Below are 14,198 nucleotides of genomic sequence, written 5' to 3'. Positions count from 1 at the left end.
AATCTTTGGCAGCTTTGTTTACAATTATTAAACAGTTAATGAGCTCCGAAGCACCAGGAGAGTGTTTATAACAATAACAACAGTTGATTGGGATGTTTTCATGCTTGTAAAATGTTTTAATAAATGTAACCAAAGCCGTTAAAGATTGAGGAAAGATGTACAGGTTCGTAAGTGCTTGCGTAACTGCTTCACGAATCTGGTCCCAGGCCTGCGAGTTGAATTCTTGCCTATCAGAAACCAGGACTAAAATCTCTCCAAGCGACTCGGGATTTTCCAAATATGCAAGTGATAGACCAAGATCTGTAGTGTTAAATGACATCACCCCTATTTTTTTTTTTTTTAAATGGGGCACCTTGAATCATCTTCAGGCAATTAAAGTATCTGGGTCAATTGCCCTCAAGCGATTGGAGCAGTTTAAGGGTTAAGAGGCAGGACCCAGGAACTGAGACCCAATCCCCTACAACATACCTTTAATTAGTACACATAGGTAAATATACACAAATACATATACATTTTTTAATTAATTCTTAAATTTGTGATTTACTTTTATATTTAGTGGTCTTGCACGGGCTGCTGTGAGTGGTGATGAAAGGGCCTTGGATATCTTCAGCTCCTGGAGGCCAAGAACAGGACACAAACGTCTTACCCTTGCAGCTAATGCCAAAGACAATCTTAACTTTTTCTTGGGATCATCTACTGGTATGTATTTTATACACATAATTTCAATAAATGTTTCTATCTTGTGCATATTCATGAATTATTTCTGTAATTTTGTTTTGGTGGCTTTTACCAATATTTGTATTAGAGAGCAATTGCATGGAATGCAATATCTTGGAAATTAAACTTTGTTGTGTATAAAAAGCACATTTCTCGGCTGTGTTCTTGGTTATTCACATTCTCTACTTTTTGCTACCTTAATTTTTCTTTATGATTTTATTTATCCTAGCCTTGTGACCCAGTAGAATGAGAGAAGTTTGAGACGGGGCTTTGTTGTGATGTCGGTGCTTTTTTCTGTTGGCTATTAGAGGTAATGACCTAGTGGATCATTTGGTGGTTAGCAAGGGCATTGCTTGGCAGTCCTAGTGATTTTATTTTAACACAATTTCTGGCTAAATTTTGTGTTGGGTCGCATATTGTCCAGTATTTCCTTTAGCACCAGTATGACGTAGGTGGGATAGTTTGAGAAATTTCCCCCTATGCCTCTGCAGAATACTGTATAGACTTATCCTGACAGCATTTGATCCTAACCAGGGGTCGGTTGGATCTTACCTTAGGGTGCAAATTTATGTTTTACACAGAAAATTACTTTATGTATGGACTCAAAGCCTGATTTTTGTACATTTAAAATTGTACTTTTGATTTTACTAGACATGTTTTTGCCTGGTTGAAGAAACTATCTATAAAATGCAATAATGGCTGTTGATATTATATAACTCATCATATGTTTGTGTTCTAAATGTTTATTTGGATTATTTGTTTTGTTGGCACTCGACTCAATGTTATTCCAAACACAGTGGAACCTTGACTTACGAATGCCCTTACTTATAAATTTTTCGAGTTACGACCCCAATTTTGTTGGCAAATTTAACTTATGACCTTTCCCTTGACTTGTGCATTTGTTGATACACGTATGGGTCGATGGAGTGCGTGGTTCCTGGTGGCATGGGCGATCCCGCTTCAGTTTACCAGACTGCCCGCTTAGTGACGATCGCGCTTGAATTTTTTGTAAAGAATTTAATTGTTTTTGTGCTTTTTTTATTTTTGAACATAAAAGTAATTATTATATATCATTTCATGGGTCCCATGAAAGTCGGTGGTAAGGTTCAACCTAAGAAAATAGTTGTGAGTAGAGGCAGTAGAGGATGTCCCTTCCTCATAAAGAAAATGTGTGAAGTATGGGAATAACTGCAAAGTTTTGTTGAAAAGACTCGCCCAGATACAGCAGTAGCAGGCCATTGCATTTGACCTTATTAATGACAATGGGATATCTCACTACAGACAAGTGTTAAAATGTAGGGGAAAAAAAGTCTATGGAAATGTTCTTAGTGAGATAAACAAGCAGTGAGCCACAACCAGGTCTTAGTGGTATGCCTGCAAAACGTAGGAGAGTACCTCTGAGAAGTCATCACTGCCTGATGTTATAATGGAAGGGGACTTCCCTTCCAAACAGTAGCACCTCACCTCCTTTCCCCCTCATTCCTCACAGTCTTCCATACGCCAACAAGAGTCATCAATAAAAGTAAGCTATAACTTGTACATACTATAGTACAAAATATATGGGTGTGTATTATGTTTGAAATGTATTTTGAAGTTAATATTTTTAGAGTGTGGAACGGATTAATTCAATTTCCATTATTTCTTGTGGGAAAATTTGTTTCGAGTTACGACCCATCTCTGGGAGAGGATTAAATTTGTAAATGGAGGTACCTCTGTAGATTGTTTTCTGGTGGAGCACCCTCGTTGACTTCCTGAAGATATCTTGCTGAGATTGCTCCATTCTAAGAGGTAACATCAGCTGCAGAAGTTATGTTCGACACACTAGGGGATCAGAGCCAGAAGGCCTCCCTCATGGAGGCACAGGGAGTGAGTGACTATTTGCCACCTCACTTGGTAAAGCATACTGGACAGTAAATGAAACTTTACAGACATCTTGAGGGTTCTCAGAAAATGCAGCCTTGAAATAGCCATATGACTGCAAATGATTCAAGCAAGACAATGGAGTCACTCAAACTAGCTTGAAACTCATTAATGCCAATCATCAACACAACCACCAGCCGGCTGGTCCGACCCCAACCCATAGCCTGCTCCCCTTGACCAGCCAGTTCTGTTGCTGATGTTATGAAGGATGGTTTTACCAGTAGTGATCTGGTCTGCTAGTCATGGATAATGTTCTTGTGCTTTAAACCAAGTGCCAGCCAATCTTGAGCTTTGTTCGTGCTATGGGGACTATTTGCTCATTCTTGTTGTGTTCCTTATTTCAGTTTTCTTTTATGGGCATATTTTCTGTCCTAGCTTGATGTATGGGTTTGGCTCTTGTATTTCAGGCTGCATGTGCTCAGGATTTTCTTCCCTGGGTGCCTGCCAATGCAGCCCTTGCACAGTTGGTTATCTTCTCTGGTGTATTTGAGAGTTTGTTCCCCGCAGAGGTTAGGCTATTCCCTGGAAACACAAACCAAAACTGTCTCTATTTTCCGCTTGTTACAACTTGTAATAAAGTTTTTACCTCTTGGCTTAACGTGTTTATGACGTATTAGAAAGTTGTTACCACTTGCTCTATTGGTTGCTATAACTGGTTAGGTGTTAAAACTTGTTCAAACATTGTACCGATGTCGTAGTTTTGGTGTGTGTTTGGCGGGTTGTGTGTGTGTGTGTGGGGGGGGGGGGGGCGGGGAGGAGCCTTGCCTTGGGCTATTTATGAATCTTTGATTTCTCTGCTTGGGCCCTTGGGTGTGGGCATTCTTTTGGTTTGGTTGTTCTGTGTGTTTGTTGTTCTGTTTGTGGAGGTTTTTGGCTGTTTCAAGACCTCATTTTCTGTGAACCCTCCAGTTCTTTGTAAAGCTTTGCTGACTTTCCGGATGCTTTATCAGTGGGTGGTGGTGAATTGTCACTCCTCCCAGTGCCTCTTGTGAGGGGGGGGAGGAGGAGGGGGGATTAGGTTCTGGTCCTCAGTATGCCTAACAGAACTTGTGCTACTGATGTGACCTTTTATTATGGAAACAACCTCGGCAAGATAACTTCAGGGATTCACAAGGGCTCTACCAAAAAGTGGCATTCATTACATTCAATGCTAGTTATTTATTTATTCATTCATTTATTTATTTTTTATTTTTTTTTTTAGTACCATTTTTAACCCACGAGACATTTTTATTAATTCTAAAGCATTTTTACAGTATATTCTTCTGGATGGTTAGGTTAGAGCACTTTAGTACAACAGTTTTTGACAATGGGAATGCTAGCGAGAATGGGCTGAAAATATGATATTTGTATAATGTTGTATCATTAAACATTTATGCTTTGTTCCATAGGTGTGCTGTATCATGTAAGTGACACTGGTAACTGTGTTGAGGTTCTTCAGGCTGATGGTGGCATTAAACGACTTTTACATCATGAATCCAAAAACCTGCTTGTAGTCATCACGGAGGGCATGGTTCTAGGGCAGTTTTCTGTTGCTCCAGATGGATCTGTCACTGAGGTCAATAAGGTACAGTATTTAAATGTTTTGAGGTTAATTGCTAGCTATATATAAATCTTTTACCAGATTGACATATTCTGCCTTGCAGTTTGTTCTGAGACTTGTGTTGATGGTGACCTGATCAAGGTTTGGATGCCACTTCTTGGAGGAAAGGGTCACTTGATGTGCTTGGTAGCTAGTAATCAGTATTGACTCTGTGCTTTGATTGTGATAGCTTCACACATGTATCAAATGATTTCTTGAAGGATGGGGAATGTTTCTTGACCTTTTAAGACTTTTTTTTTCGTTTGCAAGAGATTTGCCTCATTACTGGGTTGATCTCTGATCCTCGAGTGTTCCCTGCACAATAGAGGGAACAAGGTAGATTTGCAAGAGCCTTTGTCCTGGAAGGTAGAGTTGCACAGGTGTGTGGCATGACTAGTTTGTCTGGTCATGTCTAGTCAGTGCATAGGTTAATAGGAGCTACTGATGCTGTGCCCAGAAAGGGGTGTTTCATTATATTCGGTATGCTAAAATATATTTGTAATGTAGGTATAAAATATTTGTTATTCACTATAGAAATAAATGTAATGGTTTGCATTTCAGGTCAAGTTGAGTGGGCGAGGAACTGAGGTACAGGTTACATGGGCAGGCAGTGGTCTGCTGGCTGTGTCAACTGGAGATGGTTCTGTGCGTCTCTGGAATTTAGACTCCGGGGATAATTATGTGCTAAGTTTATCTGGACCAAGCTATCGTGATCAAGAGTATATCATGTGTTTAACTTATTCAGAAAATAAAAGTGAGTTTTACAAATACAATGTAATACTGCGGATCATATTTCTTTATTTTACAGTATTTTTTCTTCTCTTTAAGAGATCTGCAATTGTATGAAGAATAGGAATTTATTTTTAAAGTTCTCCAGGCCAGCCACCCCAGCCAGACACACATTAGACTGAATAGAAGTTATTGTACAAGAGGTAAAATAACACCTGGAAAACTAGATGTAGCAAGAGCAGAAGGACCAGGCTGGGGGGGGGGGGGGTAATCACTGTGGTTGCTGAAGGCTGTTCTCCTGGGATTCTAAGATATTCCCTAACTTTTAACAAGTCATTATTGCCTAGTGGAGACCAGGGCCAAAATCTGGCCCTTCCCCCATGGTAGAGAGAGGTAAGGGGGAGACTGGAGAAGCAAGATCACCACAGCACTAAAAGAAAGACTATCTGAAAGATAGTGTGTACCAAACCAGGCAACTGCAGGGACAACATTGGCATCCCTGATCTGAACTATGTGCATACTCATTGCCTAGGTGGACCTAAACAATAAGTGTGTATATAGTTTGAATTGGACTGTAAATGTTGTCCAAGCAGATGCTTGTTTTGGTACACTCGACCTTTCTGGTGGTCTTTCCATTGGGTAGTGTGGTGATCTTGTACCTCCAGTCTTCCCTTGCCTTTACTGATGGGGGCTAGATTATGGTTCTGGTCTCCTGGTAGGAGCTTGTGATTCATTAAAATAGCCGTTTGGTACCCAAGGTTTGGAAGATTCCAGGTGGGTAATTTCCGAAGCTACAAAAGTACCCCATCAGAATGATGCATTGCATTGCATTCAGTGCTAGATTTCTATTATTTATTTATATATTTTGCTTTTTAATACCATAATGTTTTATATTTTTGTGGGTGTGTAATATAGAGGAAGGATTTGTTACTCAATGGTTGACTATGTTCGACAAGTTAAAGAATACAGGTATACTGTAGGCTCTACATTGTAAATAACATTCAATCGAAAATGGTATATTGTTCTGTATCATGATGAAGAGAAACTATATGTTTATATAAAAAGAATTTTCCATTTCCTTCAGAGATCTTGTGTGCAGGAACAAATCTAGGGAGCGTGGCCATGTGGAAGTTTGAAGAGCACAAGCCCGGAGAAGATGAGTACACGAGTGACCCAGAGAAAGACTGGAAGTTGCAAAATCCGTCGATCATCTCTGGAGCAGTAAAACAGGTAAAAAGTTCTGTCTGCTTTAACACTTAAAGTTTAGTGTATGAATGACATTCACCACTGCCGTGATTTGGTAGTATGTACAAGTACAGAATTAAATTAAACTATGTAGTGCTCAAAAGAGAACTTGATAAACACCTCCTACAGGATACCTGATCATCCAGGCTGTGATTCATAAACCAGACTGTGAGGAGCAGCATATAACAGCCAGGTTGTTACACCAACCAGGAGGCCTGGTCAGAGACCAGGTTGTGTAGAGACTATAGAATGTCTCTATAGCCCGGTATATAACAGCAAAGCTGTTATTTTTTTTTTTTTTGAGATATACTGTATACAAGAGTTGTTACATTCTTGTACTCTCCATCTGCTACTGCTCAGTCTGATTCCGGGAACTATCACAAGGTAGACACAAAAATAGGTAATTCATTTGTTTCATAAATTTATGAAACACAAATTCCATCATATTTTGTAGATGAAACATTCATATATACTGTAGTGCATTTTGGATTTTGGCATGCCAGGGAGTTGGTGTCAGTTGTGTTGTGAGGTGTTTTGCTGTGATGACTCCTCTTTGCCAGTGGGTAGAGCTGAAGATAATTATAATGATGGAGGTTTGTCCTTTGTATTTCTTAAGAGTTCTGTTTTCAGATTTTGCAATTTGATAGGTATGATTTGACTTTGGCAAATTTAAGAGCATTTGGAAAACATTCATCTCTTAATTACATTTAATTAAATTGTTAATTAAGAGATAAAATACATTTATCTCTCAATTATCAAGAGACACTGCCAGTGGCAGTTGTTATTAGTCTTTGCTGCCAGTTGTTGACAGTCTTAGTTTAGAATCATGAGGTTGAGCAGATTCAGAACTTGAATACAAAATTTGTAGTGTATTATTTCTGCTATGTCTTGTTACAAAGCCTGTATGCATATGTGATTATTGGGAAAACTAGTTTAGAATATGTTAAAAAATTCAAAATTTAATCCAGTTTATGTTTGACCTTTAACTTAACCCAGCAATTTCAATAAAATATTATCTTTGACCTCTATTAGTTCCTCTATAACAAATATTTATTTAGCAGTATTTTGTGAGTTACAACACTCAATTGTTGCATTAAGCAAAGACTAATTCATCCTAGGAAACAGTCATCCTCACAACTTGTCTGGCTATTCACATGGTGCTGTGGAGGTCAAGAATCAGTTAAGTGAATGTAGTTCATTCTTGAAACTGTGCTTTCCATGCTGGGGGTAATTCTGTAATAAGTAGACCTCTCCATGGTGTTGTGTTAAAATTACTAGCGTGTCTCTGGAATTTTGCCAGTGGGCGTATAAAGTTTCCCTTTCTCTGTGCTGGTTTTTTCATGCCTACAACATGGTCATTATCCTTGTGAATTTGTCCACTGCTTTCACAGTGTCATGGGACTTGAAGTTCCAAGTCTCAGGAATTCTTCCATATTAATTTTGTCGATTTCAGCTACTATTTCTTGTGTAGCAATCATGTTGCCTCTTCTTCTTCTGTCCAGTGTTAGCATATTTAATGCCTCTGACATTTCCTCATACCTCTTGTCTTTCAGTTCTGGGAGCCATTTAGTTTCATGTCTTTGCACCTTTTCCAGTTAGTTGGTGTGCTTCTTAAGATATGGGTACCATACAGCTGGTGCATATTCCAGCTTTGGTCTCACTAAGGTCATAAACAATGTCTTTAATATTTCTCCATCCATGAACAGTGGAACCTCGGTTTTCCTATGCTCCTGTTTTCGTATTTTTCGTTCCTCGTACTCAATTTCTTCGAAAAATTTAATTCGGTACACTTTTGCCTTGGTATTCGGAATTTGTTTATACATGTATGGGTCCACCGAATGCGTGGTTCTGTTCTGCTGGGCGAGAGGCGGGATGAGGAGTGCACAGTTTACCAGTGTCTCCCGCTTAATGACGATCACACATGAATGTTTTATTTAGGAGGACAACAAGATGGATGATGAGGGGGACTGGATGGATGGATGGTGAGGGGGGACTGAATGGATGGAGGGTGAGGGGACTGGATGGATAGATGGTGAGGGGACTGGATGGATGGATGGATGGATGGATGGATGGATGGATGGATGGTGATAGTACTGGATGGATGGAGAGGGGACTGGATGGATGGATGGTGAAAGGACTGGATGGATGGATGGTGATAGTACTGGATGGATGGATGGTGAGGGGACTGGATGGATGGATGGATGGATGGTGAGGGGACTGGATGGATGGTGAGAAGATTGGATGGATAGATGGATGGTGAGGGGACTGGATGGATGGATAGTGGAAGGGGACTGAATGGATGGATGGTGGAGGGGCGGGCAGCAAAGTGGGTGGATAGGTGGGCAACAGTGGTCAGGCAGGTGTCAGTGTGTGCAGGCGGGCAATAGTGAGATAGTTGGCAGAGCTGGTCACCCTCCCCACTACCTCCATCCCCCCATCCCGCTCCCTCCACACTGCCTCCATCCCCTCATCCCCCCACATAGGACTCCTCCCCCCCCAGATGTACCTCTCCCAGCCATATGGACGGTGTTAATTTTTTTATTATTAATACGGTGGGCTTCCTTGCTACCAGCATGATGGATCGAGAAGCATATTCCCTGAGCGCCTGTCATTGAACTCATATATTTTACTGACCGACTGGTTGCGACTGTAAAACCCTGATTGACTGTGAAAGCTTGATTGACTGAATGCTTGATTGACTGTAAATGGCTGATTGACTGTGAATGCCTGATTGACTGTGAATAGCTGTCAATCTATTCTCTCCCACAAGCACAACCAGGGGAGGACAACTAGGTGAGAACAAAACCTGGAAGGAAGAAGAGAGTACAAAGAATACCAAGAAAAGATTCAGGGGACGAAAAACTAAACAAAAAGCACCGAAGACCAAGGCTGCTTCCCACAGTGTAACGAAAAACAAGAAACACTGACCAAGGAAGGCCACAGCAAGACCCACACAAAGTGGTCAAGCAAAACACACAACACCCACACCCCACCAAAATCGAGAACAAGCGCCCGCCCGACAGTGTCGCCAGACCACACAATCTCATCCTCTAAGGAAGGGAGCCCATTGGTCAGACCCTTACAGCACGGCTGGAGGAACAGGCTCGAAGGCCTCCGCCGCCACCCCGGAAGAAGAAAACCCCCGAGACTGCCTGAGTCTCAACACCAATGAAACCCTGTCCCGACCCCAAACCTGCAGATATTACGGAGCTGGAAGCATGGAGGGAGGATTCAAATGCACAACTGAAGGGGGATGGACCAGAAGGGGTGGGCGGAACCAGAGCTGAAGCGACCCCCACCCCCAAGTCCGGGTCCCTATAACCAAAACGGGGCAGTCTCGGGGCATCTGGGGCTGCAATCAACCCAGCTCGTTGCAGCAACCTAAACCTAGCATGCAATGTGGATGCTGCCTGTACCCGCATATCAGAATGAGTGACGTGGGGAACTGGAGTACGAATAGACAACAAACGTCACACGACTCCGGGCCAAAGCATCACTGACCCAACAGGCAGCAAGGCGGAGGCATAATCGATGAATGTCACCCTGAGACAAGGGGACAGAGCAACCCATCAAACTCGCAGGAAGCAAGAGGAGACTCAAGGGTCACCTCGATTGGACCACAGAGCACCCATGGGGTTTTCCAGGGCCCTTGGCCTTGTTTACATGCTCAGGGAAGCCCAGGCAGGGTACTGTGAACCGGCACCCAAGTCTACCAAACAAACTGCTAAAAGCTGAACCCCCGGGACGTGTCCACTCACAGGGCCAAGTGGGAGACTCCACCTTAACAGGAGAAAAACACAAACCCTGACCAAGCGAAGAGAAGAACAGGGAGACCCTCCAACCAGGCAGAAAACAAAAACAAAAGAAAAACCCCGCAAGAGGACACGTACCCAGGCGGAACAGAACCAGCCGCTATAATTGTAGAAGACTAGCTGTGCAGTACCTCGCGCCCCTACCAATAATGAAAACTACCTCCTACCCAGAGACAAACTTGGGCAAAAAAAAAAAACAGCTGACCCCAAGGGCGGCCCAGTACCGAGCAGTAAAAGACACAGCGGAGGTAGATCCCAAGGAGACTTGTGGAAGGTGGCCCCAAGCCCCCAAGGGAAGTACTCACAGGGCACCTAGGAAAGAAAACCCTAGGCGCATGCAGCCTGAGTACCGTGGAATATCACTCCTGGCTCTCACACCACCAGTAGAGACAGCCCACACTACAAGGCACAGAACTGAAACAAAAGTAGAGCCAAAGGCACCTGACTGGCCAGTAAACCCATCAGCCACGAACTACCAGTTGGATTGCCGGCGTGGAGGGTCTGGGGCTCCCCCTACCCCTTCCTGGAGAGAGGGGAGTTGCACAGACGGTGGTGCGGCGACGTGATGACGTCATGCTAGTTTGCTACTTTTGTTTGGGGAGTTCTGTCCACTTGTTCGGCTTTCGGTAGCAATATTTTCACCAGAATAGGGGTTTGTTTTTAGGCGCCTACCTATCTGGGTGCCTATCCCGGTCGATGGCAAACATAGAATGCTCCCAACCACACAAGGGTTTCTATAGGCCATTGCTCCTCGTGCCTCTCTGAGGGAGCCAGGTTCTGGCTCGTGGTCCCCAGTAGGCAAGAACTCCATTCACCTTGACTTATGCGAGAAAGTTATACATCTCCATTCAGCCTGGATAGCTCCGGGGAGCCTCTGGGACTCGCCCAGAAAATAGCGTTTCATTACATACAACGGTGGGTTTTTTAGGTCTAGATAAATGCAGTCAACCTAACTTCAGTATCTCTTTTTTTTCTTTTTCTGTAAAATCTCTGTGGGTCTGTCAAAGAAACGAAGTAAATTCATCACACAGGATTTTCCAGATTGAAAACCATACTCTCTGTCTGTTATTATGTAATTTTTCTCCAGGTGTTCTACCCATTTGATTTTAACTGTGCATGAATTTAGGTGTGACAAGCAGATAATTTTTTTTTTTTTTTTTGCACCTGATTGATTCTGCTCAGAAAAGGGCTTTTTCACATTAAGTCAAAGTCTTAATTTTTGTTTAAACCAAAGTAAATGTAGGTTGTGTGTACTATATAGCACCAATTTGCTATAATATTACATCATACTGAACAAGCACACTTAGTCTTTACAATCCTCTTTCTCTCATTTGTTCAAACACTTTTATTTTTCAGGTTGCATGGGGGTCTACTCAAAATTTATTAGCTGTAAACACTGTCCGTGATGTTTATATATTAAATGAACAACGCATGGTGGCTAGCTACAAAGATCAGGTTAGTGTGTCATTTTTAATGATTGTAATATCTTTTATACCAAGATCTTTATTTGTGCGTGTTAATTATAGACTGAGAGAAACACTAAGATGAGAGTATAACTTACTAAGAATGTTTTAATTATAAGAACTTTATCAAATCTTGCAGATGGAGGCAAGGTTAACTTAACAAGGTAAAAAAGGTGAATAATGTATACTGTATTAAAATAACTCTCTGGTGGGTCCCTCGATGACTCCCCCAAGCTTTCCACATGGGTACCTACACACTTTAAACACTCCACCAGTCTCCTACGATCACCAGCATCTACCATCGTCTTTAAATCAATTACAGTGGTACTTATGTTTACGATTGTAATCAGTTCCCAGAGACGTGTTGTCAACCATTAAATTGTCAACCAAAATGAAGTTTTCCATAAATAATGTAAATTAAATTAATCCGTTCCATACCCCCAAAAATATTAACTTAAAAATACATTTTATATCGAATGACACTCATTTTGTACTAGCTACAATCCAGTACTGTATGTATATCTTACCTTGAATGAGGACTCTTGTTGGTGTATGGAAGACTGTGAGGAGAAGGAGAGGTGTTAGTGTTTGGGAGGGGGAGTCCCCTTCCATTATAACAGCAGTGATGACATTTCTGAGGAACTCTTTCTTTTACATTTTACAGGCATACCACTAGGACATGGTTGTGGCTCACTGCTCGCTTGTCTTACTACGAATCTGTCTAAAGACATTTATTTTTCATATGCAGGCAACGAGTCACAATAACGTGACTAAAGTACATTGACCAGACCACACACTAGAAGGTGAAGGGATGACGACGTTTCGGTCTGTCCTGGACCATTCTGAAGTCGATTGTCAATCGACTTGAGAATGGTCCAGGATGGACCGAAACATCGTTGTCCCTTCACCTTCTAGTGTGTGGTCTGGTCAACATACTTTAGCCACGTTATTGTGACTCGTCGCCTGCATATGAAAAACAAATGTCTTTAGACAGATTCTTAGTAAGACAAGCAAGCAGTGAGCCACAACCATAGACGATCATTGGTGTGGTGGTCACGGTACTGTGTACGTTTAGGTACACAGTACACAAATGCAAACAAGCCTGAATGGTCCCCAGGACTATATGCGACTGTACGAACCCATGCCATCCTAGATGGCATGGGTTCGAATCCTGGCCGGGTCAAAAAGAGTTCTTTGTGATATATATATATATATATAATATATTTATATATATATATATATAATATATATATATATATATAAATATATATATATATATATATATATATATATATATATATATATATATATATATATATATATATATATATATATATATATATATATATATATATATGCAATTATTGACGATCACAAAACACTGATCATTTTATGCGGAAAATCCACAGAGAAATATGAAATGAGGTGAACGTTTCGGCTTGTTAAAGCCTTTGCCAACACCAGACTGACCATCAGTCTGGTGTTGACAAAGGCTTTAACAAGCCGAAACGTTCACCTCATTTCATATTTCTCTGTGGATTTTCCGCATATATATATATATATATATATATATATATATATATATATATATATATATATATATATATATATATATATATATATATATATATATATATAACACACACATACACAGTATATATCAAATCAAATGTTTATTTAGGTAAGGTACATACATACAAGAGATTTTACAGAGAGTGATGGATTTATAGATAGGGCTAGTACATACAATGCCTGAAGCCACTATTACGCAAAGCGTTTCGGGCATGAAAAACTTAAATGACTAAAGCTTAATACTAATTGAGCATAAAGAATAAAATGAGTTGAGAACAAATAAAAAAAAGAGATAAAAAGGGGGGAACATGGCTGAAAAAGCAGCACAAATACAATTTGGTCAACAGTGTCATTTAAAAAAAACAGACATTGGTTGACAATAGAGGGGTAAGGTAGGTTACAGGGAATTTATTAGGTATAGCTTCATTTGTATCTTAAACTGGTTGAGAGAGGTACAGTCTTTAACATGGTTGGGAAGGTCATTCCACATTCTGGGTCCCTTGATTTGTAGAGCATTTCTAGTTTGATTAAGTCGTACTCTAGGAATATCAAAACTGTATTTATTTCTGGTGTGGTGCTCATGGGTTCTGTTACAGAACCCATGAGCACCATGAGCAACGCAACTGGTATCTACAGGAAAGCGGATTAAGGCGTCCTGTAGATACCAGTTGCGTTGCTCCTGGCAGTATGGGTTCGAGTCACTTTTGGGGTGTGAGTTTTCAGTCGCATATATTCCTGGGGACCATTCAGGCTTGTTTGCATTTGTGTTCCTCACGTGTGCCCCAAAGAATGAGGTGATTTGATAAAATGCTATCCCCAAGATTACCATCCGAGTGCCGGCGGGAAAGTGGTTCAAATAGCTTCAAATATCACGCTCAGGAGTCAAATTTTCGACATTTCAGATATTTTGAAAACTGCAGAGGGGTTTTGGCAAAATATGACCTATCTCTGTTTTCAGTAATTGGCATATTTTTGGTATAAAAAGTCGTAATTTGAAAATGAAAATAGGTGCCAAGAGTCAGAATTTGGCTCAAAAATCACGCCCAGGAGTCAAATTTCCGTCATTTCAGATAATTTGAAAACTGCAGGGGGGGTTTGGAATAAATATGACCCATCGCTGTTTTCAGTAATTGGCATATTTTCGGTATAAAAAGTTGTAAT

The 14,198-nt window shown here is 40.9% G+C and overlaps 1 protein-coding gene across 9 annotated transcripts in view; it reads left to right on the top strand.

Annotated features, from left to right (window-relative positions):
- rempA (intraflagellar transport protein rempA) overlaps window positions 1–14,198 on the top strand; it is a 129,843-nt gene that overhangs the window by 21,290 nt on the left and 94,355 nt on the right. For all 9 annotated transcript variants that reach the window (XR_011225831.1, XM_045744874.2, XM_069318116.1 and 6 more), the window contains exons 6-10: window positions 557–699; window positions 4,026–4,201; window positions 4,778–4,970; window positions 6,030–6,175; window positions 11,359–11,457. Coding sequence is in view for 8 of the 9 variants with exons in the window: in XM_045744874.2 (XP_045600830.1) it covers window positions 557–699; window positions 4,026–4,201; window positions 4,778–4,970; window positions 6,030–6,175; window positions 11,359–11,457 (757 nt within the window). In the remaining variant the exon portion in view is untranslated. The remainder of the gene's footprint in view (window positions 1–556; window positions 700–4,025; window positions 4,202–4,777; window positions 4,971–6,029; window positions 6,176–11,358; window positions 11,458–14,198) is intronic.

The sequence above is a fragment of the Procambarus clarkii genome, chromosome 8, assembly GCF_040958095.1.
Source record: "Procambarus clarkii isolate CNS0578487 chromosome 8, FALCON_Pclarkii_2.0, whole genome shotgun sequence".
Lineage (NCBI taxonomy): Eukaryota > Metazoa > Arthropoda > Malacostraca > Decapoda > Cambaridae > Procambarus > Procambarus clarkii.
This window is presented reverse-complemented; position numbering and strand designations above follow the sequence as displayed.